This window comes from Colletes latitarsis, chromosome 8 (assembly GCF_051014445.1).
Source record: "Colletes latitarsis isolate SP2378_abdomen chromosome 8, iyColLati1, whole genome shotgun sequence".
Lineage (NCBI taxonomy): Eukaryota > Metazoa > Arthropoda > Insecta > Hymenoptera > Colletidae > Colletes > Colletes latitarsis.
Window position 1 is genome coordinate 16,476,138 of NC_135141.1, and position 24,745 is coordinate 16,500,882.

The 24,745-nt window shown below is 36.3% G+C and overlaps 2 protein-coding genes across 2 annotated transcripts; one reads left to right on the plus strand and one right to left on the minus strand.

Moving 5' to 3' along the window:
• Positions 1 to 918: 918 nt before the first annotated feature.
• Conv (insulin like growth factor binding protein acid labile subunit convoluted) lies at positions 919 to 21,307 on the minus strand. Its single transcript, XM_076770830.1, has 12 exons — positions 21,126 to 21,307; positions 11,037 to 11,289; positions 7,835 to 8,122; positions 7,525 to 7,762; positions 7,220 to 7,466; positions 6,514 to 6,768; positions 5,560 to 5,876; positions 4,740 to 5,037; positions 3,342 to 3,822; positions 2,762 to 3,025; positions 1,656 to 1,884; positions 919 to 1,255 (listed from the first exon to the last, which is right to left on the minus strand). Exons 2-12 carry the CDS (start codon positions 11,287 to 11,289, stop codon positions 919 to 921), a joined length of 3,207 nt encoding a protein of 1,068 aa, XP_076626945.1. The 5' UTR covers positions 21,126 to 21,307.
• An 870-nt stretch (positions 21,308 to 22,177) lies between these two features.
• LOC143344587 (uncharacterized) lies at positions 22,178 to 23,470 on the plus strand. The gene is made up of 4 exons (XM_076770763.1): positions 22,178 to 22,327; positions 22,388 to 22,431; positions 22,505 to 22,770; positions 23,256 to 23,470. The coding sequence occupies exons 1-4, from the start codon at positions 22,273 to 22,275 to the stop codon at positions 23,362 to 23,364; spliced, it is 474 nt and encodes a 157-aa protein (XP_076626878.1). The 5' UTR covers positions 22,178 to 22,272; the 3' UTR covers positions 23,365 to 23,470.
• The last annotated feature ends 1,275 nt before the right edge of the window (positions 23,471 to 24,745 follow it).

Here is a 24,745-nt window from a genome sequence, read left to right on the forward strand (position 1 = left end):
GTTCATACTTCTTCATGTATAGCAATACAAAGTGTAGTGAAGTAAACAACAAAGGATATAGACGGAACAAATTCACTGCATACCATTATCCAAAATATGCATTTATTTATACCTCGTGGTTTAAATAATCTGACTCGAATCAAGAGCCGCAATAATTTAACTAAAGAGTCGCATGTATATACATACGTTTATGTAAAAAACTGCTTTTCTTCAATTTTAAACATAACATCGATTCATGATATACCAAATTTTGACGTTTCAGTGCCAATACAACGACGTCAAATATTTAAAAAAAAACTGAAATAATGTAGTTGTAAAAACATTCTTGTTTAACTAACTTTTTGTGACTGAAAATAGCCCTTAAAATATTTTCGACTCTTGTAAAATAATTTTGAATCTATGGCCCGCCACATGGTGTCAAAGTACAAAATGGTCTGAGGTTTAAAATACGTTTCACATGTCTGCAAATAGCACAAAGTGATGCTGCACGCGTATTAATGTGGCAATCACTAACGCAATATAAGATTTTATATTTTCATTATATCTTTATGAGAATAATGAAAATAAGTCTAAACAAGTTGTTTCTACTCTTTCAAAACTTTCAACTATACTAAAATTATTCTAATTAATGTAAAACTTCATAAATCTATTAATAATACTTTCACAAAGATACAATGAGAAATATAAAAATAAAAAAAAAGTGTTTGCTATATAAAAGAAGATACACAAGACTACTGGTCAGCGTATATTTTTACAAAAATAAATACACGACGTTCAACGCCCTCGCAGCTCTGGTAACGCATACAACTTATGTACAACCACGATCCACGTCGCGACGTCGATCACGATCGAGGTCGCTATTATTTACACGACTAATTCTGGGACGTACGAAACTCGACGTCCTTCTTTTTCCTCTCTTCACACTAGAAAGCCGCAGGACAAGACGATTAGAATCAAGGACAAGGTACCCGTGAACTTCGTCGATGAGTCGAATGCATTCTGCGTCAAAATCTGACACTGAGAACTCCGAAAGTGTTTAACGTTTCCTTCGGAGTCCCTCGCGAGCACGCACAGCTCGTACTTCGACCTAGAATCCTGGAGATCCTGAATCGTGAATGATCGCTCGCTGTAGACGAGATCCTTCTCTATGGCCGACTTGCTGCTTCCGGATTCGCGCACCACCACGTAGAAGTCACCGATGTCTTCTCGCGACGTCACGTACCAGGTTGCCTTCCAACTTTTGTCGTCCTCGTTGCTGGAAAATATGGTCAATATTGAGCTTCTTCCTGTATGTTCTTAGACTTAAAATAAAAGGTACGGAAGTAAAACCTTTGAGACTAAGGTTCTTCGTAACAGTGATTTCCAATCTATTGGTTTCGAGTCAAAAGTAATCGATAATTAGATTTTCAATTTTAGAAATGAAAATGACCAAAGTGTAAATTGAATTTAAATTAGATTGAAATTTTTTTGTTAACTTATATTTCTGTAAAACACATTTTGTAATTTATATAGTATGTCAGCAATGTAAAAATTAAAGTCAAATAAGAATATGATATTTATCTACTAATTTCGATCTTAAATCCTGAAAATTAAAAGGGAAGTAGAAAAAAGAGATTGCTTTGGATTCAGTGATCCAATTGCAAAGGAATACGTACTACTCGATGTTTCGATATTTCACGTCTGGGGTGATGTCGAATTCCGGATACTCCTTGACCTCCCTTTCTCCACAACCCATTAAATCCTCCGTGACTTCCAATATGAGCTTCTCCGCGAGGAAATGTGGAGTTCGACAGCTGACGTTCGACCATTCCTTCGGCATTTCAGTGTGCGTGTTCAGCCACCTCTTCAAGGGCCTCACGTAACAGTCGCAGTGCAATGGGTTTCCTGAAAATCAAATTTATTACACATAAATTTCTACGTATTTATTTTATCGAGCGTCTATTAATGCTTGCTAGACAGAATACGCTAAATAGAAGATATACAAGGACACAAAATATAATACAAAGGTTTAGCAGCAGCTGTTTTGCTACTTAATAAAAAACTTATGAACTTGCCTTAAAAAATAAGATGGGCATAACAATGCTGCTGAGTTGAAGACGGGAGGAACGAATGAAGAATTGTGAGAAATGGAGAAGAATAAAACAACGGAAATACCGTTAAAGGAAGAAAAATTATGTACTTGGAAAAAGATTTGTATAGATAGATTTCCAGTATTCATGTTATTTATAAATTTTAATGAGTATTCTTTTAATACCACTCTGTTACTTCAAAATTCTAAAATCGTAGGGGAGACGTTAAATATCTTAAAATATATAGTAAATTTTAACATATAAATCACAGTCACTAAAGTAACTTTTTCTTACTACTTTAAAATTGCAATATATCCTTATCCTTCTTTTTGATCTTTAAAGATATACTAGTTTTATTTGGCACACAAAAGAGTCTTGTTAACGAAAATTTATAATTTTATCTCAAAAGTATGATTCGATCGTAGGAATTATATTGAAAAATAGAAAAATTGTCACATTCCTTGTACGGTTCATATTAAAATAGTGGTTCGACAGAAAAAATGAAGACATGAATTTTAGATACATTGAAGAAAGAACAAAGACTATAGACAATATAAAAGTAACCAAACAGGAAAGCAATTAAAGATTGTATAATTATGAATTTAGTTTCGACACAACACGAAGGATATAATAGACATAAGCATGAAAAAGCAACACTGTTTAGAAATTTTCATTTATAACGTTTCATTTACCAGAATACTGTAGTTTCGTGCCATTTTCTATGATCTTCATGAAGTCATCGTCGAAGACCCCTATCTCGTTGGACTCCACGTCGAGGACCTTCAAATTCGGCAACGGTAGAATTTTGTTTAGCGGTATGTGGCTCAGATGATTGTGACTCAAGTGCAGGTTAGTCAGATTCAACGGTGGATCGAAGATGTTCTTTTCGGATATGTCGTTGATCTCGTTGTAGGAAAGATCCAGCGTCTGTATGGCCGTCAAGTTCCCGATCACGTCTAGAAAATGCATTTAACACTTTGACTGCCACGTCACCCATATGTGGGTGACAAAATTTACCACTATGACACTAGAAAAATTAATTCTCAAGTTAAGACGTTGAGGAAAATAAATTTGGATAGAATTTGTGAATTTTAGCAAAGTTACAAAAATAAGTACTGAAACAAATGTTAGACTATGTAGCTTACAATGGTCTGAAATCAAAATTTTATTTTTGCAGAATATTATTCGGTTTTGATCTGGTAGTGAACGTGTTAAACGAAAGAAGTTAACAAACGTTCGGTTACCATTGCCCGAAACGAGCCGATTACTCACATCTTCGAATCTCGTTAATGTTGTTGTGACTGATGTTCAACGACTGGACCTTTTTCGTGCCAATGGTGAGTTCGAAGGTCAGCACGGGCATAGTATTGTACGATATATCGATGTCTTTCAGCCTGTAAGGGATCCACGGGTCGTTTGGAAAGGTTTTCTTGGTGACGAAAGAGATTTTGTTGTGGCTGAGATTGAGCCTCTCCAGGGATAGACAATCGTCCAGCAGCCCATGAGTCTTATTGTCCAGGCTCTCTAGTTTATTGTGCGAGAGATCGAGCGTCCTTAGGGAAACGAGACCTTGGAACGCTCCGTTTGGAATATGACTGAGGCCGTTGCTCGTCAAGTTCAACGTCAGCAGTTGCAACAACCCTTCGAAAGCCCGGCTGCTCACGTTCGATATCCGATTGTTGGCCAGATTCAGCTCGAACACTATTGGCAGGCGTCCGAATGCTGATTTTCCTAGCTGGGTTAGCTGATTATCCTGAAATTATTATTCGTAGGTAACTGCCTTTATGAATTTATCGTTAACTCGTTAAACCAATCGACGACCATTTTTATTCTCGGTATCTGTACGGCTCGAAATATATCCATGCAACTGTTTCAGGCCATAACTCTGTTATTAATGTATTTACGAAAAGATGCCAAAGGAGAAAGGTAAATAGCTCGAAGAGCACTACATCTGTAGGACCTTAGATTTTTTTTCAAATTCAACATTGCATGTGCAATTAAGAATTGCATCACTTTTTTTTAATAGAAATGCATATTTTTTGTTGCACAGATCCATTCCCCTGTTTATTCTACGTAAAAAATTATTAAGGTATCATGGCAAAAAAATTATTAGTTCTCGAGATATTTTCAAGAAATGTCTTTATCGAAGAAGATGCTCAAACGCTTCATGACTATGAGAGAATAGATCATACTGGAAAGTAGAGCGATAAATACAGATAGTTTAATGGACTATTGAATTTGAAAAAAATCTAGGGTCCTATAGATGTAGTGCTCTTCGAGCCATTTACCTTTCTTTCTTATTGTTAGTATCTTTTCGTAAATGCATTAATAACAGAGTTATGGTCTGAAACAGTTGCATGGACCATGCATAGTCCTACTCTATCTCCAGCATACGTTTAGGAACGTCATTATACAGAACTATTTTGAAATACATTATGTAAATTGATCATTAAGATATATGTAAACATTTTTTATAAAACAGGTTTCATTACTTTTTAGATACATCTCGTATATAAAGAGTAATATTTAGCTATTTTTCATCATAACGTGTACGATATTCCTTCGAAAAATGTAACTTTTTGATAATGAAAATTCAAAGACTCGACAGCGTTGGTTACCAAATCGAAAACGCGTTAACGACGAGAAATAGATTCGGTTGAATGGTGCAACCTGCATGTGAAGATACTGCAAGCTGTTCAGACTGCTCAGCGCCTCCCAAGGTGGTTTCGTCATATTGTTCGACTGCAGGTCCAGAGTCCTCAAGGTGAGCAGGTTCTCGAAGCTTCCATACTTGAGATTATCGGCCAACCGATTCCTGGAAAGGTCCAACAAGAGGAGAGCGTTCATCGACGGCCAGACGTCCGTGATGGGTATCTCCTCGAGTAAATTGTCCGAGAAGTCCAAAGAGGCCAAGGAGATTGGCAGCTGAAAGATCTTTGTTAATCGGTTGCTCCTGACTGTTAGGACTCTGCAAATCGATACGTCACGATTGTTACAAAAACGTTAACGTCTGTCGTCTAACACGGAATACTATTTTCGTGTATCCCGCCAATTTTCTTTATTCTTTTACGCGTTGTGGAGCAGTGTTCCTTAAGATGGACGTTTAAAGTTTCAAATTGAAATCACCGAAGCACTCGAGTTTAATTCGATCGAATACACGAGCCATTAATTTTTAAATAACATTGCCTCCAGGGAGAATCAAATCTTGTAATATCAAATGAAAATTACCAAAAAAACAAATAGAATATTTAAAAATTACTTACGACTTATTTACAAGACGACGAAACATTTATTAGAGAGATTTACCACCCTATAAAATTTGAAAAAGTAAATGACAACGCAATAAAAGTTTAGACTCATTATCATTCTCTTAAAACGTTTCTTGGTCGATGACAACAATATGAAAATTTTCTTTTTCGATGGTATATAAAAAAAATAAAAGAAATCGGCAAGGCACACTAAATTAATATTCGTGAAAATAACCAATCACCTGCAGCTTGGCAACCTAGTCAGACTGCCACGGGCGACGTCGATCAGCTGATTGTAACTCATGTCCAGGTCTAGGAGCGTCGGCAACGGACCAAACGTCGACGGTTTGATCTTTTCGAGTGAGTTATGCGACAGATTCAAGAACCGTAAACTGAACAGTGTTTGGAACACCGCGTTATGTATCTCGGATAAGTTGTTGTAGGACAAATCGATCGTGTGGAGCTCGTAAAGCTTCGGAAAGGTCTGACGGGGCACCGTGTGTATTAGATTATGGGAGACGTTCAGGATTTTCAGGCCAGTCATATTGTGCAAAGGCACCTGGAACGAATAAAAATGAAGTTCCTCAGAATTCTCAACTACATCGTTCTATTTAGAGATTCTATAATCGGAGTCTGGCTATCGATACCTCTGGTGGTCCACCATTTTAATTTCGAGTGATTAACCCTTTTCCCTAATTTCTCGAAATTAATATAAAACTTTGACAACGTACGATCATACACGATTGGTAATAAAACGACAGACTCTGTTCATAAGGTCTCTAATTCTATTCGATGCTAAACAACACCTCTACTACATCGTTTTATTTAGAGACTCTATAATCGGAGTCTGGCTATCGATGCCTCTGGTGGTCCACCATCAGTTTAATATAAAACTTTGACAACATACGATCACATACTATTGGCAATAAAACGACAGACTCTGTTTATAAGGTCTCTAATTCTATTCGATGCTAAACAACACCTCTACTACATCGTTTTATTTAGAGACTCTATAATCGGAGTCTGGCTATCGATGTCTCTGGTGGTCCGCCATTTTAATTCCGAGTGATTAACCGTTTTCCCTAATTTCTCGAAATTAATATAAAACTTTGACAACGTACGATCACACACGATTGGCCATAAAACGACAGACTCTGTTTATAAGGTCTCTAATTCTATTCGATGCTAAACAACACCTGGTTTAGAGCGGTGAATTGGTTGTAACTCAGCTGCAATTCGGTGGCATAGGTCGTGCTGTCGAACGAGTATCTGGATATATTGTCCAATTTATTATGACTTATATCCAGGACCGTCATGTTCACGCAGTTCTCAAAGGCTCCCGGTTCGATCTTCGCAATCTCGTTATGCGACAAGTTGACCTTCGCCAGAAAGATATCCTTGAACGACAACTTCTCCACTACGGTCACGAAATTCTCAGAGACGTCCAGCAACTGCGAAAAAAGGGTCGATGAACGAATACATTTGCTATGGAGCACCTAATTGCTCTTATTAACCTCTTCCCGTACTTTAATGAGTCTGACTGGTAACAAAGATTTTGGCCCAAACATAAATATCATGAGCCAGACTCGCGAACAGAAAGTCGGTCCAAACGTAAACATCACGAGTCAGGCTCGCGGACAGCAAATCACGATCGTGATTGAGTTTTAATTCCTATCAGTATGCCATAAGAGTCGGTCACGATTCTTATAACCTCTGTTACAAAGCAGTTTAGCATCAGTCTGGTCTGTTTACCGTGCGTTGACGCTTACCGTTTTGGCCCGGATTTCGTCGAGTTAAATAGTACGGGAAGGGGTTAAAGGTTTCAAAGTTACGTTTACTACGTGAAAAAAGTTTTGATTGGTGTTTTTACTATTGTTCAGTATTAATAAATACGATTCGTACCTCGGCGAATTGCAGTTGATTGAACATCTGGTAATCGATTTTCTTGATGAAATTCCTGGCCAGGTCGATGGTGCCTATCCTCGTGACCGGCCCGAAGGTTCCTCTGCCAACGTCGTTGATCTGATTGTCGCTCAAGAACAACCTTACCAGGAAACGCATTCCGCGAAAGGTGTTGGAATCGAGTTTTCTGATTTTATTGTGGCTCAGATTGAGCACCTTCAACAGCGAGTTCCTCGCGAAGGTGCCTCTGCGATCGGTAAAGGATGGGCAATAAAACGAAAGGTGAGACGAATTGCTTTACGTACCTCTTCAAGTCCGCAATCGCATTGTGAGACAGATTGCACCAACCCATTTTAGTCAGGTCGGCCAAATGGGAACCGTCCAGCTTGTTAATCAAATTGTGGGACAGGTCTACGTACTCGGTGTCCCTCAGGCCTTTGAACTGATTCCTTTGTAGCTCTTTGATCTCGTTGCCGTGGAGATCGAGTCTCTTCAGCTTCTTCAAAGCAGTCAACGCTTCTACCGGGAGGGAGGTCAGGGTTCCTAAGAGAACCGAGATACCAAGTCAGAGAGCAAATCGAAACCAATTTAGTTTCCTTTTACGAAACCCAGTACCGTTACTGATCTCCAGTTTTTCGATTTTAGCCGCCGCCGCGCTCTCGGCGAAGCTGTCCGCCGGCAGAGTGGCGATTCGATGCCCGGCGATGCTCAGGATACTCAGGTTTCCCAATATCTGCAAAGCCTCGCGCGGGAATTTTTCCAACACGCTGTTTATCACGTACAGCTCCTGGAGCGTTCTGTTTACGCCGAGAAAACTGTGCTCCTCGATCCGTCCCAAAGGCGTGTCGACGAACTTTAGGACTCGAACGTCCAGGGGATAAAGCGCCGGACCGTAAAAACGTCCTAAAAACAAAACATAAATGGACGAATGAGCTCTAATTACTAGACTGCGAATGTTTATGTATTTGGGGGAATTTTAATTCTCAATAAATTACGGAATGTACTTATTATGCAAAAATATAAGAAATACTTAAAGTAAGATACGAATTATTATATTTAGGTGTTGAGACAACCCTCTACAAAGCTCCCATTTTATTAACACTAGAACTACCAAAGCAGTCAAAATGACCCATTCGCAATTTCTAATAACACTTGTACCGTAATTTTCTATAAGAGAATAAATAAACACTTATTTCAATTTCATTATACATTTCTTCACGTATCTATTCTCTTAATTTCTTTGGTACAAATAAACACACTATAATTGTCGGTAGTTCTTAACTTTATTAATAAAAATATGAATTTGCATAAAGATCAGTAGTCTACTAATTACATATCCAAGTTTCCTGTAATCGAATATTCCAGAGATTTTTAACCTTTGTGTTGCACAGAAAGACTATTGACAATGTAAATTAAATTGTTTTCTATGTATACAAGAAGTATGTTCTTTCTTCGACGATGAATTTTATTATGATTTTTTGGTTTAATATGCGAGAACAACTGAAGATAGGTGCAAGCATACTTGCACATAGTTTTATATATTCAATTACTATTTTTTGATTTCATTTAGTATAATTCGAAGATTATCGTAGAATCGTAAAAAAATGATCGACAATTTAAATTAAATTTCTCTCCATGTATAAAAAAAGTATGTTTTTTCTTTGATGACGCCTATTATTATGATTTTTTTGGTTTAGTTTGTGAAAATAACTGCAGGCAGGTTCAAGCATACTTGCAGACAGTTCTATATCCAATTATTATGACTTGATTTCATTTAGTATAATTTGAAGATTATCGTGGAATCCATTTCTGACAGAATGGCTATCATGCTACAGTTACAACTTCGTATCTTTGTCAATTTTGCAAATTTTGTCTCAAAATTTTTATAGGAAGTTTATTTCTTTTAGTATTCAATGAAAAAGGATCATTATTTGGCATTAGTAAAAATAATTATTATTTTAGAAAAGACCTTATACGAATTTGACGTTTATCTCCATCCATATGAATTCGTTATAATTTTTGTACATTTGTAGATATACATTGTTTATTATATAATGGAGAAATCTCGTTGCTTTCGCATTACTCTTTTCTCGGTAACACTTTGTTTCTTCAGGAGGCACTGGTAGGCACTGTATTCGTCATTTCTTAGTATCGCTAGAGTCATCGCGAGGTTGACGTTGCACGAAGCGTTATACAGGGGCGGGACTTCTAGTAAATTAAATTTAAGTTTGTCGTTGAGTCATATTTCCGTAAATTAATTTAAAAAGAAAAAGTGACCATTAATTACATTTTGTATTTTTCGATTCAATGTATGTCTCGAGATATATTAATTTATACATTAAAATAAAAGACTTCGTCTAATATCAACTATCGATTAATAAAATCGGATATTTTCATTAAACATTTAAACAATTGTCCCGAAGGATTACTTACTATGTAATTTAGGTAAAACAATATTATAATTATAATAATTTTAACAGAATCATAACAATAAAATTAAAAATAGCCGAATACTTAAGGGTTAATTTCGATCCCTTAAACGGGATTTCCATAGTAGAATAAATATTGTATAACATATATCTATATGTTTCTCGAGAAATGATGTTTTGCGTTTATCGTTTAAAAAAATTTCATGTACATATAACAGTTGTAAATACACGTCTATAGCTTCAGGAAACTGTTAAAAAATGTCTATATCTGAAAATTGAAATACAAAAAAGGATTGTACACAATCTAGAAGTAAATTAATCAATTTAGACTAACTTATATTAATACGTTCCTAACCATTTTGGTTAATTAAAATAAAGGGTATTTCTAAGAAACGAAGCTTTTTTCCATTAATTTCTTTTTCACGAATGTATGTCAAATTTGTTGCTATTGCTAAACAGTAGAAAATAGCAGAACTATTCATTTTTGCATAGAGTTTTCAATTTCTTATCATAAAGTAGATCTTATACATATATATTTGCAGCTCTTAATAGTGTTAAAGGAGAGATGCATATTTTTTTCTTTCAGATTATTTATTTCACGTAGTTCATTGTGAAGCTTTTGACGAACAAGTTTATTTAAACGTTTTGGCTCATTCTGCTGCATTCGATGTTTTTAATAGTAATGTCATTTTATTTGCAACCAATTCAAAACAAAATAGTGTGAAATGTCAAAGAAAAGTACTCCTATCTTTTTATAAAGTTTGTACTCGCACTACTATGCTTCTCATATACAGGGTGGTCCACGCAACTTGTATAGCGTAAAATTTGTGTAAAATATGGAAGAATATCGAATTCTGAGTTAAAAAGGTATTGACCTTTATTAGTCCTAAACCTTGTGACTAACGAGTAATTTCACTTCATTTCTTGACAATTTTCTTCGCGTAATATCAAATAATGAGTAATTTTACTTCATTTCTTGATCATTTTCATTGTTCTACAGAAATCTGTACTAAAATTGAATTTCCAATTTGATATTACGCGAAGAAAATTGTCAAGAAATAGGGTCAATACTTTTTTACTCAGAATTCGATATTCTTCCATGTTTTGATATAAAAAAATATAGTATTCATACATATAAAAAAATAAATACACTATATAATGTGCCCCTTTAAACCATGCAGCTTTTGTATACAAGATTTTTCCGTGCAATGCATTTTTTGGAAGTTATAGAGCTGCACAAGTTGCGTGGACCACCTTGTGTTTTCATAGCTTTCTACAGTTTGAAAATGTTGTTTATCTCCGGGTTAAGGATCATTCCTTGTTAACGAGGTCGTTGAAAATATGAAAAATGCTGTTCGACTCGAAAAAACGGATAATATTATACGCACCTATGTTACATTTGTACAAAATTAGCTCTTCGATGGGCATGCCCTCGTTGCCCAGATTGGAGAACGCCAGGCTGAGGCTGGCGAGATTGGTGTTCTCGCAACGAACGTAAAGGCCTCTGTCGCTGCCACGGAGACACACGCAGGGGTAGATGTACTTAGATTCCTTGGGACACCTGAACCGCGGCCCGGGTGGAACGTAGCCGCCCATGGCGGACAGGACCATGGCCCATAATAACGGGAAAAGAAGTATCATCTGCGGGACAGACAATGGCGGCGTTCTAATTAAACGTTTCGTTCTCATTCGTCGTGCTACCCGGGGCGAAATACGCTAACGGGAACGATCGCTCGTAAAAACAACTTTTATTAGTCACCGCTACTGTCGCAATCGCGCCGTTTTTACGCGAAACGTGAGAAAGTTTTTCCCCGCGCAGGTCCGTTGGCGCCGCGTCAGATTCGTGCCGCGATAGCGCGGCACCAATTAAAATTTCCCTCGATTCGAAACCCTTTTCGTGTTTCAGTTTCGTTTGGAAAAGCCGTGATTTATCGCGTTTCGAAACTGCCTCGTCGACCGATTTCCGCATCAGCGGCCTCCGGAAACGCGTCGTACGAACATTTCCGAACAGACATTCAACCGAAACTGGCAGAATTTTTAATTAATTATCGAAGTTTTGTATAAATGGGAAATTTTTATATTTCCTACGTTGTAAATGGAGTTAATCAAGTCAGAGATATTAGACTGTCACCCAAAGGAAAATTGTGGTATAATACTATAGTAATTTATAATATACAACCTAAAACAAAATCCTGTAATTTTTCAAAAATCGTAATTCAATTTCAATTCCTCAAACAATGTTAATTAAAAAAATAGTTGGAACTTGCATATTTTGCCTTAAAATATCTGTAGTCGTTTGGAAATTTGTCAACGTTTAAAATACCGATCGTTCTTTTACCCTCTAATTTCGTCATTAACAGCACGCACACGAGCGATGCAACAGTTACAGTTAATTCTTTCGTAACTCGCTTTGAAACGGTTTACTCAAATGGCACGGCACGTCCTTCATATTTTGCCTTTCTGATTTACCGATGAATATTAGTGAAGTTTCTATTAAACTAAGCACTGTAAACGCAAATAAAGGACTCGGAGATGGTCTGATTCCTCCACTAGCCGTTAAATCATTCGAATTCTTTGTGGCTAGGGTACTTTTAGATCACTTTTAACTCTTCTTCGAATCCCGTATTTTTTTACCTTTTCTCTAATTATGAACCTGGTTGCGTTTTCAATGGTACATTTTTGTTAATTATTATAGACTCGATGCTTTAAATATACAGGTTGAGTCATTTAACTCTTTCAGTTTAATTTTTCTTGTAAACTACATGTATAAAAACATGTTTCAAACGAAAGTTGTTTGATATAAAGACGTGCATACACGGTAACAATTAACTTTTTGCTATTTTCCTTTCTTTTCTGCATACAAACGTTTTGCTCTGGCAGTTTTCATTCAGAGGCACCATGAGCAAGGATCATATCCTGCTTTTCAATATTATTGAAATTATATATATATATATTCTACACGTTTGTAAACATTGAAACTTAGGCAAGCGTTGTATGGAATTCTCATATACAAAAGTTTCACCATCCTTCACTGGGCAACTGTTCATTTCTGATGATCATCCATGCATCTAAATAATTTTTTATTCTATATTCAATAGACTTTCAAATAGTAAGATTAAATGTCGCACATTATAGTTAAAAAATTCAAGGTGCTCTCTATATTTTGATAAAAAAGAAAAATAGCAAAAAATTAATTACTGCTGTGTATGCTTCTCTTTATACCAAACGACTTTTGTTTGAAACATTATATTTATACATGTAGTTTATAAGAAAAATTAAGGTGAATGTTAAATAACTCGCCCTGTATACAGGATGTTCGGCCACCCCTGAGAAAAATTTTAATGGGAGATTCTTGAGGCCAAAATAAGACGAAAATCAAGAATACAAATTTGTTGATGGAGGCTTCGTTAAAAAGTTATTAACGTTTAGAATTCTATACCGGCCAGAAAATTTTTCGGCGAAATTAAAAAATTTCAAATCATCCTGGAAAAATTATTTTTGGTTGTGGGAGTTAATTACAATCATTTTTGGTGAATACACATATCCCCGAATTTCTACAGATTTTAGAGAAAAAAATTCATTACCGAAAATACAATCTGAGGCCTGAAATTTCATGCGAATCTTTAAAACATCATAACTTCTGAACAGATTAGAGGATTTTAATGTTTCAAAATGTAAACGACGCGTATTTTGGTGAAGAATATGTAGAAATTCCAAAAATATTCGAAAAGTTGTTTCTTAACACCGTGAAGGGAGGAACCCCCATAAAAATGGTTCAATTTTCAAACGACCATAACTTCTACAATAGTCAATGGATTTCATTGAAATTTAGTTTGGACGTAGAGCGTATGGATAGTTACAAAAAAGTATTAGACAACATTTTCATACAGCGCGAACCAAATTTATTAAAGATGAAAAACTAATTTTTAAGAAAAATCGACAGGGGGATTTTCGGTAAAGAATTTTTTTCTTGAAAGTACGTAGGATTTCAGGGGTATGTATATTCACCAAAAATGATTGTAACTGACCTCCACAACCGAAAATAATTTTTCCATAAATGATTTGAAATTTTTTAATTTAATTTTGTTAACTTTTTAACGAAGCCTCACTCAACAAATTGGTGTTTTTGATTTTCGTCTTATTTTGGCCTCTAGAATTTCTCATTAAAATTTTTCCCAGGGATGGTCGAACGCCTTGTATACTTAATACTTTACCGACTGGTACCGATTGACACGAGGTTACGAGGTACGTACTTTTTCTTGTACTTATAGGAATGTTACATCAAACTTTGTGAAAGTGCTTACTACATTGTTCTTTTTCTATTATTATAGGGTAATTAAGTCTGGATTAAATTTAGATGATTTCCAGAAACATTCTGTTAACAATATTATTCTTGTTTGGATTTTCTACAAACATGGAGATTTCTTACGTATAAAATGTTTGAAATGATTAATATTGACGGACGTGTTGACATTTTACTAATTTTAAACAAATGAGATCGTAATTCTCGACAAACTGCTACAGTGATTGTAGAACATTTCTATATAAGGAAACCACATATGGTATTTATAAATTTAGAAAATCATGCTTGAAAAAATGATTCATTAATAAACCTAATAATACTTTTTTTTTCATGAGAACCGATTAATAAGCTACCGGTTGGTAAAGTGTTAAATTATTCTGTCTTTCGTAACAGACAAAACTATGAAGTCTGAAAACAAAGGGAGAATTGCGAAGTGTTAAACTGTTAACTGCTGCGAATATCGGTGACCCACTCGAGATATTCTCTCACTGTGAGCTTAAACGCCGATCTTCGGATGGAGGTCGGTCGAAAAACCGACGTCCCACGCGTACGGATGATTCATTAGGGCTAAGCTCTGCGTAGAAATAATAATTTCGTGGGCGCACCGGCTCACGTCGAGGCGCGACTAATTCGTTCGCGGATCGCCGCTATCACATCGCCAGCAGAAACAAAGAAGTCGTAAAGAGACGAACGACCTCGCCGTTGCTGACGCTTCCTCGGAGGGCCGTGTCCGCGGAGGAATCGCGTGCAACGTCTGTTATCCACCGTGTATCTATTTAATCAGCGATCCGTCCTGACAATTCCGCCCACGAGGTCACCGCGACGAAAGATAAATCATAGACGAAACTCGTTGTAAACAATTACGTTGATTAGCTTTTTACAAATACTCCGGACGAGGGCTGCAATTCGCCGCGACACGATTGCCGCGCTCAAGTGTCGCAAACCAGGAGACACGCTATTGGAAATGCGTGCTGATGCGCTCGGTTGGCAGAGTTTTCCGATGGAAAGTGAAATGAATGGGGCTTTCGCGACGCGCGCGAATGCAAATACTTTCTATCGTATTATAGCGGGTATAATACCTAAGTGATAGAGATTCAACGGAGAAACGTACTGCCGGCGCGATGGCGCTCATTTGGTTAAAGTAAAGTAGTTCAGTCTGGTTGGAATCACGAGCCGTTAGCGGAATATGAATGTTATCTGATGCTCGATACCGTAATCGTCACGAAGATTTCATGTTTCTTCTCTAGAAAAATATTTTTACATATATTATACTCTATATGGACAGAGGAGAAATTTTTTGTTCTACATGGGAAAAGAAGAAACTTTTGTATATCAACTTCGTAATCACCTGCCCCCAAAAAACCCTTATACAGGGTGTTCGGCCACGCCTGGGAAAAATTTTAATGGGGGATTCTAGAGGCCAAGATAAGACGAAAATCAAGAATACCAATTGGTTGATGAAGGCTCCGTTGGAAAGTTATTAACGTGTAAAGTTCCACTCGTACTGAATTTTTTTCTCGAAAATGTGTAGGATTTCAGGGGTATGTCTGTTCACCAAAAATGATTATAATTAACCCCCGCAACCGAAAATAATTTTTCCAAGACGATTTGAAATTTTTTTCTTTCGTCGAAAAATTTAGGCATCTTTATGAATTTTTTTCTCGAAAATGTGTAGGATTTCAGGGGTAGAGCTATTCACCAAAAATGATTGTAATTGACCCCTGCAATTGAAAATAATTTTCTTAAAATGATTTGAAATTTTTTTTTTTCGTCGAAAAATTTAGGCACCTCGATTTTTCTTAAAAATTCGTTTTTCATTTTTGATAATTTTATTTGACGCCCTACGGAAAAGTTGTCTAATACTTTTTTGTAGGTACCCATGAGCTCTATTTCAGAAAAATGTTCCATTGAAATATATTCACAATTGTAGGAGTTATGGCTGTTTGAAAATTGGACCATTTTTATGGGGTTTTTCTCATTTTAGGGGGTCAAAGACCAACTTTTCCAATATTTTTATAATTGTTACATATTCTACACTAAAATACGCGGCGTTTGGCTTTTTGAACATTAAAATCGTCCAATCCGTTCAGAAGTTATGGTGTTTTAAAGATTCGCATGAAATTTACGGGAAGCATTTTTGGCCTGAAATTATATTTTCGGTAAAGAATTTTTTTCTCGAAAATGGTTAGGATTTCGAGGGTATGTCTATTGACCAAAAATTATTATAATTGGTCTCTGCAATCAAAAATAATTTTTTTAGAACGATTTAAAATTTTTTAATTTTGTCGAAAAATTTCACACATTCTCGAATTTTTTTCTCCAAACTGGGTAGGATTTCCGGGGTATATCTATTCATAAAAAATGATTGTAATTGACCCCCGCAACCGAAAATGATTTTTCCAGAACGAATTGAAACTTTTGAATTTAATTGTTAATAACTTTTTAACGAAGCTTCCATCAAGAAATTGGTATTCTTGATTTTCGTCTTATTTTGGCCTCTAAAATCCTTTATTGAAATTTTTCCCAGGGGTGGCCGAACACCCTGTGTAGTACAATTATTAATATACAATATCTATCAAGAGTTAATAAGTGTAAATTTCATTTCGTTGCTTTAATAGAAGATATAACAAAGTACTTTTCAGGTCTTCCAATTATTTAAGAAGTTACCATTCCTTTAGAATTAATTAACATCATTTCATAATGATAATTCGTTCTTATAATGCATTAGCTAAGTGTCTGGTGACTTATAGGAGTTTACTCGTTTCTCTACTTTCTTAAAATTCCAAATAAATCTGTGATGAATCTACTAGTTACTTTCTCACGTATAATGCAACATAATCCATATTTAAGAAGATAAAAAATAATTATATTTACGTTGTAACTTTGGTGAAGAGAACTTTCTATTTGAGCGAATGTGTAGCAGCGTTGCAACGGTTTCAACAGATTCGGTTTCGTGCGAATCTTTGCATAGGTGTGGTAATTAATTTGCGATACAATGAAAAGTGATTTGTATTTATGAAATATTAGAAACTGGGTTTTCAAAGACTGAAATGTTCGAGACTAATAAACCACTCAGTACCGATTTAAAAAAATACCAATTACGAAACGTATTTAAACTATATAATATTATATTACAATATGTTTTTTTACATTCTACACAAAATACTATCATATTAATTTTCTAATTTAACTTTGATCTGCTGGAAATTAATATAAAAAATATTGTGGAGTGTAAAGAGTATATTTTTGTTATTTATAATAAAGGTTGTTTACGTTGTCCCTTTTATTTCGAGTCGGCAATTTTTGTAGAAAATACAATAAAATACTTTTCAATTTTTCCAATTATTTAAGAAGTTACAATTCTTTTATTGTCACTAAATTTTTGATACGTTCGTTTTTTCGCACAATTCACCTTATAGCTGCGACAATGAAACCGAACTATTTGAATTCGAAACACAAACTGCCACATCTGACACTTAATTAGCAATACAAGGTTCTATTCTCATTGTCGCTACACAGTTATGGTATCAAAGCACATAAGGAGAAGCACAATTCTACATAAGCACGACGCACACGTATGCACAGCAATATATTCTTGCATATGTATGCTCTTAAATATAAATATGTAGATACGGTGCATACATTATGCAAAAAATGCAAAATAAGTAACACATCTGTATAATTTTCTAATTACAATAAATTTCTATTCACCAAGTGGTCCAAATAGAGAGCGATCAATTTAGAAACCAATGAAAGCATCCATTTCATTTCTTTTTTTTTAAATTAGACGGTCCGTGGAATCTTTAGCTAGATTTTTTAAAATAGAGAGCGATATTATTCCTTTATTATTTTGACAGATCTTATCAAACTGAATAACATTCATTTGATCTATTTATTTTTTATAGTTACAGAGTTAAAATAAAAAATTAAAATCGTAAATTATTTCGGTACTTGGTACTAGATAATTTCCAGGAACATTCTGTTAACAATATTATTCTTGTTTGGATTTTCTACAAACATGCAGGTTTCTTACGTATAAAACGTTTGAAATGACTAACATTGACGGAAGTGTTGACATTGTACTAATTTTAAACAAAGACATCGTAATTCTCGACAAACTGCTACAACGATTCTGGAACATGTGGTATTTATAAATGTAGAAAATAGTGCTTAAAAAAATGATTCATTCATAAACACAGTTCGTTGCACTGTGAAACGTGTCATAAATCATGACAATGCTGTTATAGCTTTGGCATAGCAGTAGTTCAATTATTTCTCAATATTTTTCTTTTATTTCTTCATGAATTACTTTCTTCTACTATAAATGAATTTAAAGAAAAAAGGAAATTCGTAACATTGAGTTTTTAGTGTGTCTAACTGTAGGTATATAATCTCATAAATGACAGGGTATTTCGGTACGGATAGTACAATCGAGCATAGATGAATTCTTTATGAAAAAATAAATCGAAAACAAATATAGTATTCTACGACTTCGTTTTCGAGAAAATTAAGCTTTACACATATCCGATTGCACTATAGCGATTAATGCTTCATTTAACCGGAATAAAAATTTGTATTAATGAAAAAATATTACTGTAAACAACATTGTTGCTCTTTGTTTCGGTTCAAGTTTCGATCTCGAAAACGAGGCTGCGTACGGAAAATCGTTATCTATATTTTCTATTGATATTCTCACAAGGAACACATCCGATCGTAAAAAATCGCACTCCTTCGTCTTTCCAAGTAAAAATACGCAATCAAGAACACTTCTAAAAGGCTTGTTAGTACTTGTTTTACAACTTTTTTTTCGAAACGCGATCTTAACACGGTCTGGAAACGAGACGTCCAACTAACCGTTAGACCGTGGGCAAGCGTTTACTATAAAGAGGATCCGCGAGAGAAAAGCGTGGGTCAACGATGATTGCTAATCGAATATTTCTTTTTTTATTTCAACCGGTCGATGATGCGAGAAGGCGATCGATGGCCTTGAAAAGAAGCGTTTAAAGAGGTCGACGAGACGCGAGAAAAGACAGGAGAACGCGTCAGTGGAATTCAGAGAAATGATATCATTTTTTGGTAACGACGAATCCTGCGATTTGAAACGTCGTCGAGGCGTTTCTCTGACCTGAGAAACGTAAATCAGCGTGGCTCACGACAGTTCCAGTAATCTAGTAATTCAGAGAGCGAGAAGGTAAAAAGAAAAGCGCGGTGATCTAGTTTCGCTGCTCGTTTATGCAACGTTCCGAACATAATACGAGCCTTCCATGACAACCAACCATAAATACGTCGCTTACCATAGAAACGATCGTTTTCTAGGAAACTCTGGGAATCATTTTTCAAGCAACTATACAATCCACAAGGTAGGAAATGTTCCGGAACGCGCGGTAAAAGTAAACTTTAACGAACGAGCTAATAGTTCTAATCATATATCTCTACGTTCATCCTCCACCATAAAATAACGATATACGAGCAAATTTGGTCGTAAGTAACACCAAGAAACCGATGAAATAACCTCGTTATAAAGATAAATCTATTTTGCGTTATTTTCAATTTTAAATGAATAAGAAGATTGATTAAAGAAACTTTACTTTTATTATTTTACTATGAAGTATGTGATGGTTACAGATGATCTGCACAAATGCGCGGTAAGTTGAATTCTACGAGTAAATGAACTTTCAAGATAAATGTATCTAGAATTAATGCACTTTGATGGAATGTAACAATTAATTAGAAAGATTAATTCCAATCGATGTGGAAGGAAAAAGTTATAATTGTTTGATAACATTCTGATGAAATCAATAATAAAATATGATTAAAATTTTCGCTGTAATATAAAGACTTAAGGTCGAGAGTGTTCGTACAATATTATTATGCTCATATAAATTATAATATGCGTAATACTAATTTGATTCTTTAAATAATAAAATAGGCGGCTTATCCAGACCAGTAGAGGTTAGAAAGCTAAATAACTTCCCAAAATATTAACACTGATTTTATTATTCTTTTCTTACGACGTTAACCACATTATTATAAGAATATTCCGTTTTGCCAAAAATGTCGACCTGCCTTTAATGCGGATATAGTCGTACGCAAAACGAAAACACTTGCTCCTTTCACATATTTGGAACCGACCATAGGCGTTGCTACTAAGATAAAAGCAATGGACCGAATCACTCGGATTTCAAACTCGTATTAAAAATTCACCTGCACCGGTTCTGCTGACGTAATATCGCGTTTGACACTTGATATTTCTTTCCAATCTACGCCCAGTGGATCCGGGGTCGGTGTCCAAAGCAAAATATCGAAAGAACGAACGTATCAGGCGTTATTAATCCAAAAAGGCGCGAAGATGTTAACAGAGAATACGATTAAGAAGAAATCTAAGCTCGTGAGAAACCCAGTTTCCGTCCGCCGATCGCGGAAGGAATAACTGACGCGCGAAGAAAATACAATAAAGCCACGCTCCACTTTCCGAGGCCAATTAATGTTATTATAACGACACAGTGGGGGAAAGCTCGAAGAATCTAGAATATAATGTCAATTGTTCGCCGTGTCTTTTGTACATTCAATCCCGAGGAATCGAAATCGACGGAAGAATTGCGAGAACGAGAATCGCGTTCTCGTTTCTATTCTTCTCGCGTCAACCGAGACGAGGATATTTTTGTTTCACCGACCGTCCTTGCAACAGTTCGTGTCGCGCGATCTTAGGAAAAATTTAATTTTTTCCAGTAACGCGACACGTTCTCTCGCTATCGATGAAATCCTGTTCGAAGTGGCGCGTAAATCGATCTTCGGAAAAAATCGTTATTTCCTTCGGATACGTGCACGCGGATGAAAAGGCATAGACGAAACGAAATCGAAAGTTCGTTGTTAATGCGAGGCAACCGCCGGAAAACGGTTATCGTGTTTACCAGTTAAACGACGAGCGACCGTATCTCCAACCACGCATTGAAATCACCACTCGGCGCAGCCAGCACGGACGCACGTGGATCGCTGACACACACGCCATCCACGCGATTTTGCTCGCGTTTATCGCACGATCGTGACTCAGAAATATCGAGTAACATCTACCGCATTTGTTCCAATTAAATATTATGTTAAAAATCTGGTTTTGATCTTTGACAAACGAGAAAGAAAGAAAGTGTGTTCCTTTCTTCTCGGAATAAGAAAATACCTTGTTATCGCACTTTGCCCGAAAAGATTCCAAAAGCACAATGACAGTCGTTGCTTTTTGGACGACCTTGTCCTCGGGTCACATATTCGTCGTTCGGCCAGTCCGTGTATTCCGTGCACGCGCGCGCGAGTTGGTACAGAGCCAAGGGAGAGAGAGACAGAGAAACAGGAGGAAAAGAGGAATTCACGAAAACGTTTCAGCGAGTCTGTGTCTTCGAGACATTCTGCCAGTGGTTTCTGGATGAGGCTGCCGTGAAAACTGAGCCGCGGCTCGAAGCCGAAGAGAAAGGCAGCCTGAGAAGTGAGACCTCTCTCATTGGCAGTTGATACGCGCTGTCCTTTCGTGGACACGCGACTCTTTGACTGTGAACCCAGAATATTTCTACGGGACTGGGATGTTAAGGTCGCGCTCGATTGGTTCATTGGCTACCAGTGCTGTACCTAAACTCTCATTCCCTTCGTGGCAGAAATAAATCCACAATTTCAGCCTCCCTTTTCTCGTTCCAACGATATTGGAAACGTTCTCCAAATTGAGGAAAGGATTATCGTCGATTCGTTGTTTGCCTGGAAAAAAATATTATTTTCTGAGATCCATTGGGTCGACTGTACCGGTACGCGACCCGCGTTCCTAGTAGAAGAAAGTCAACGCTAGAACGAAGGTAGCTGTTGGTCAAGGCAGGTGAAAGTCACGTAGAGCACGGTTACTTGGCTTCTTCGTCGGCCAGAGACATCTGTTGGACACTGTAAAGCGTTCGTACCGAGATTTTCCACCGATGTTATCGTTCGAACAATTCGTGCACCAGGTAAACGTATCGTCAGATTCATCGATAACGACCGGTTCGCAAGTTTCGACAACGGTCTTTCAATTCCGGTTCGTCGTTGTACGATTTCACCGTCGAAGGTTCTTCGTCGATTTAAACGACCGCGAGGATTTCCGAAGCGACGCGAAACGACCGGATATCCCGGTTAACCGTCGTTTAGATCGTAACGAGAGACACCGTCACGGCTTTTCGAGAGATTACGCGCTCATTGAGGTCGATAAGTTCTCCGAGCAGCACGGTGAACTCCGAGTGCCAGTGAGAGCGGCTGCTGCATCAGCCGAGTATCGAATCGGACCGCAGAAAATTTCAAAAAGTCCCCTTCATCGGATGTCAGGCATGGATCAGGAAGTTTCGTTGCTGTTTAAATATTTTCTGCTGTTACGTGAGTACGAAACGCTGGCGTTTCTTCCGACGAGAAATACTCGAACGTTTTGTCTTACAGGGACGTCGATGGCGGTGGTCGCTTTACCAACCCTGGGTTACGTCGTAAGGAATCGCGTTTATAGGAAAGGTAATGGCTGTTATCGGGACGAGTTTAACCAAACTTGACTCTCGACAGGATCGACATCGCTTGGAGACGTACGAGGATTTGTCAGCGGAGTCGAGCGATTTCGATCTCTTCGGCAATCTGACCTTCCGATTTTCCTGCGAGGGCAAACAGATCGGTTTGTACGCCGACGTGGACTACGACTGTCGAGTTTTCCACGCCTGCGACGATTTTGGACAAGGATTCCCGGTTATCTGTCCCAACGACACGTTGTTCGATCAAAGGGAACGGGTCTGCTCGGACGAAGGGCACGTCGACTGCGTACACGCGGACGAATGGTACTTTGACCCTCGCAGTGCCACGCTCGGGTCTTTTCGGACCCAGAGCTGGAGGCCTGTCTCGACTGTTTGACATTTAATTAATTTATAAGAAGTATAGAAATAATAAAATTGTAGTTTAAAATGTTTATATACATAAGGTCATGGGTCCATTTGGACCCGATTATGGGCTTTTGCGTGAACGCCTAACTAGTACTGCGAAGGTTAATTCATAGTACTTGAACCTTTCAGACCTGGTGGTAGCACAATGTGTGCATACGATATTTTAAACTTAATAATTTTGTGATGGATAATACAATAGTATATGTGTATTTTCCTGGAATATTCAATAACTTTTTCTAATAGATTTTGCCCCGTGTGTTTACAATCTGTTTCAAACTGTAGCATGTTATCAGTTTGTGAAATCAGATCGGAAATAATCACGTAATTCTAGGTTTGAAAGGGTTCATTGTCTTGTAGCTTTTCTACGATCAACTTTTTCCTAGGTTTTACTTGAACGAGTTAACGTACTCTGTGGAAATGATGGAAGGAAACGATACGAAGCTGGAAGAAAGAGAAGAAATTCCTTCGGTTCTACCCCTCTTGCTGCTGTAATGCACCTGAATTTAGCCACTTGTAAAATGATATGGCATGCACAGTACACGATTGTTCGAAACATTGCAATAATAAAATGTGCCTGAACGATGCCTTGTATATCTTTAACAAATCTAGATCATTTTATTTTAAACCCTGAATGAAATACCTTACGCATTAAATTTAGGTTCAGAGAATTTCAGATAATTATAAGATGTTCGTCTACTAATGGTAATCCTTTTAGTGGATAAGTATGTAATTTTAATATAATTGAAGTTAAAAGTATTGAACAATATACAGGTGCTTCAACATGAGCTTTCAAATTGAGCTAATAAATATAAGTACATACTATACTCAAATATCATAAATTCTATTATATTAAATAGTAAATTTAGTTAGAAAACAATTATTTCATTTATTATAAAATATAGAAGAAACATTTGTTCAACGTTTCTATAAAATTTAACACTTTTTAAGATTTATCTCAAATATTTCTTAGTGTTACAAATAACAAGTATAATTACGATCCAAGATAAGAGAAAACAAACAGTTAAAATTGAAAGTAAAAGAAAATGTCATAAAGGGAGCTTATACAGTTTAAGAAGACAAATATGGTAACGCAAACAGATCGTTTATATGATATTACTTTTAAGATTATTTAAAGTTCATCAGTATGTTTTATAATAGCACCATAAAATAAGTTTATAGAGTAGTAGATGTCGAGATGAGTTCAACGACATAGGGTCTTCGAATGACCCTGGACTCAGCAGTCCAAGTTCGATCAACACTTCTGAAGCCATTACATTCAATTCATAGCAATAACGCGTGTCCCGTTATAAGAAGATGATCTCTGAGTGTACAAATCATGATTATCAATAAACTATCCTATTGCAGGTATGTTCTACTTTATTTCAAAAAAAGAAATTCGTCTTACAATACTTCAAAAAAAATAATATTTACCAGCAACCACTATTTCAGAGAATATGTTAGAAATGGTACAACAGAGACTTACAAAAAATTAAGGGGATAATTTTATTGTAGTGGTTCTTTTGAATTTTTGGGGGAAACAGTGAAATACTTTTGTATTAAATCTGAACACATATATTTAGATCTATATTTGAAGAATATATTTTGCCCATACAAAATATTCAATATTTTAGAAGTTACGGTAACTTTAGTAAAAGTCATTTAAAAAAGATGTCACCATGGTTGCTTCTATTTCGGTCGTTTTGCTCATCAAAAATAAAAAAACTAAAAATCATGTTATTCAGAATGGACGTGGTTATAGCCGGAATTAGAATAATACAAAAATATTAAAAACTAGATATTGAAACAATCTATTTTCTGTGTTTTTTTTTTGTTTTTAACGGACTATAAAAAATAGTAAAAAGGAAAATCGTAG

Coding starts and splice junctions, on each gene's coding strand:
- Conv (XM_076770830.1), bottom strand. CDS start 11,289: ATGATACTTCTTTTCCCGTTATTATGGGCCATGGTCCTGTCCGCCATG. Junction 7,763..7,834: donor AAAACTGGAGATCAGTAACG/GTACTGGGTTTC, acceptor CGGTTCTCTTAG/GAACCCTGACCTCCCTCCCG. Junction 5,877..6,513: donor AATTCACCGCTCTAAACCAG/GTGTTGTTTAGC, acceptor TATTCGTTCCAG/GTGCCTTTGCACAATATGAC.
- LOC143344587 (XM_076770763.1), top strand. CDS start 22,273: ATGTCAGGCATGGATCAGGAAGTTTCGTTGCTGTTTAAATATTTTCTG. Junction 22,328..22,387: donor TAAATATTTTCTGCTGTTAC/GTGAGTACGAAA, acceptor TTTGTCTTACAG/GGACGTCGATGGCGGTGGTC. Junction 22,432..22,504: donor TACCAACCCTGGGTTACGTC/GTAAGGAATCGC, acceptor GACTCTCGACAG/GATCGACATCGCTTGGAGAC.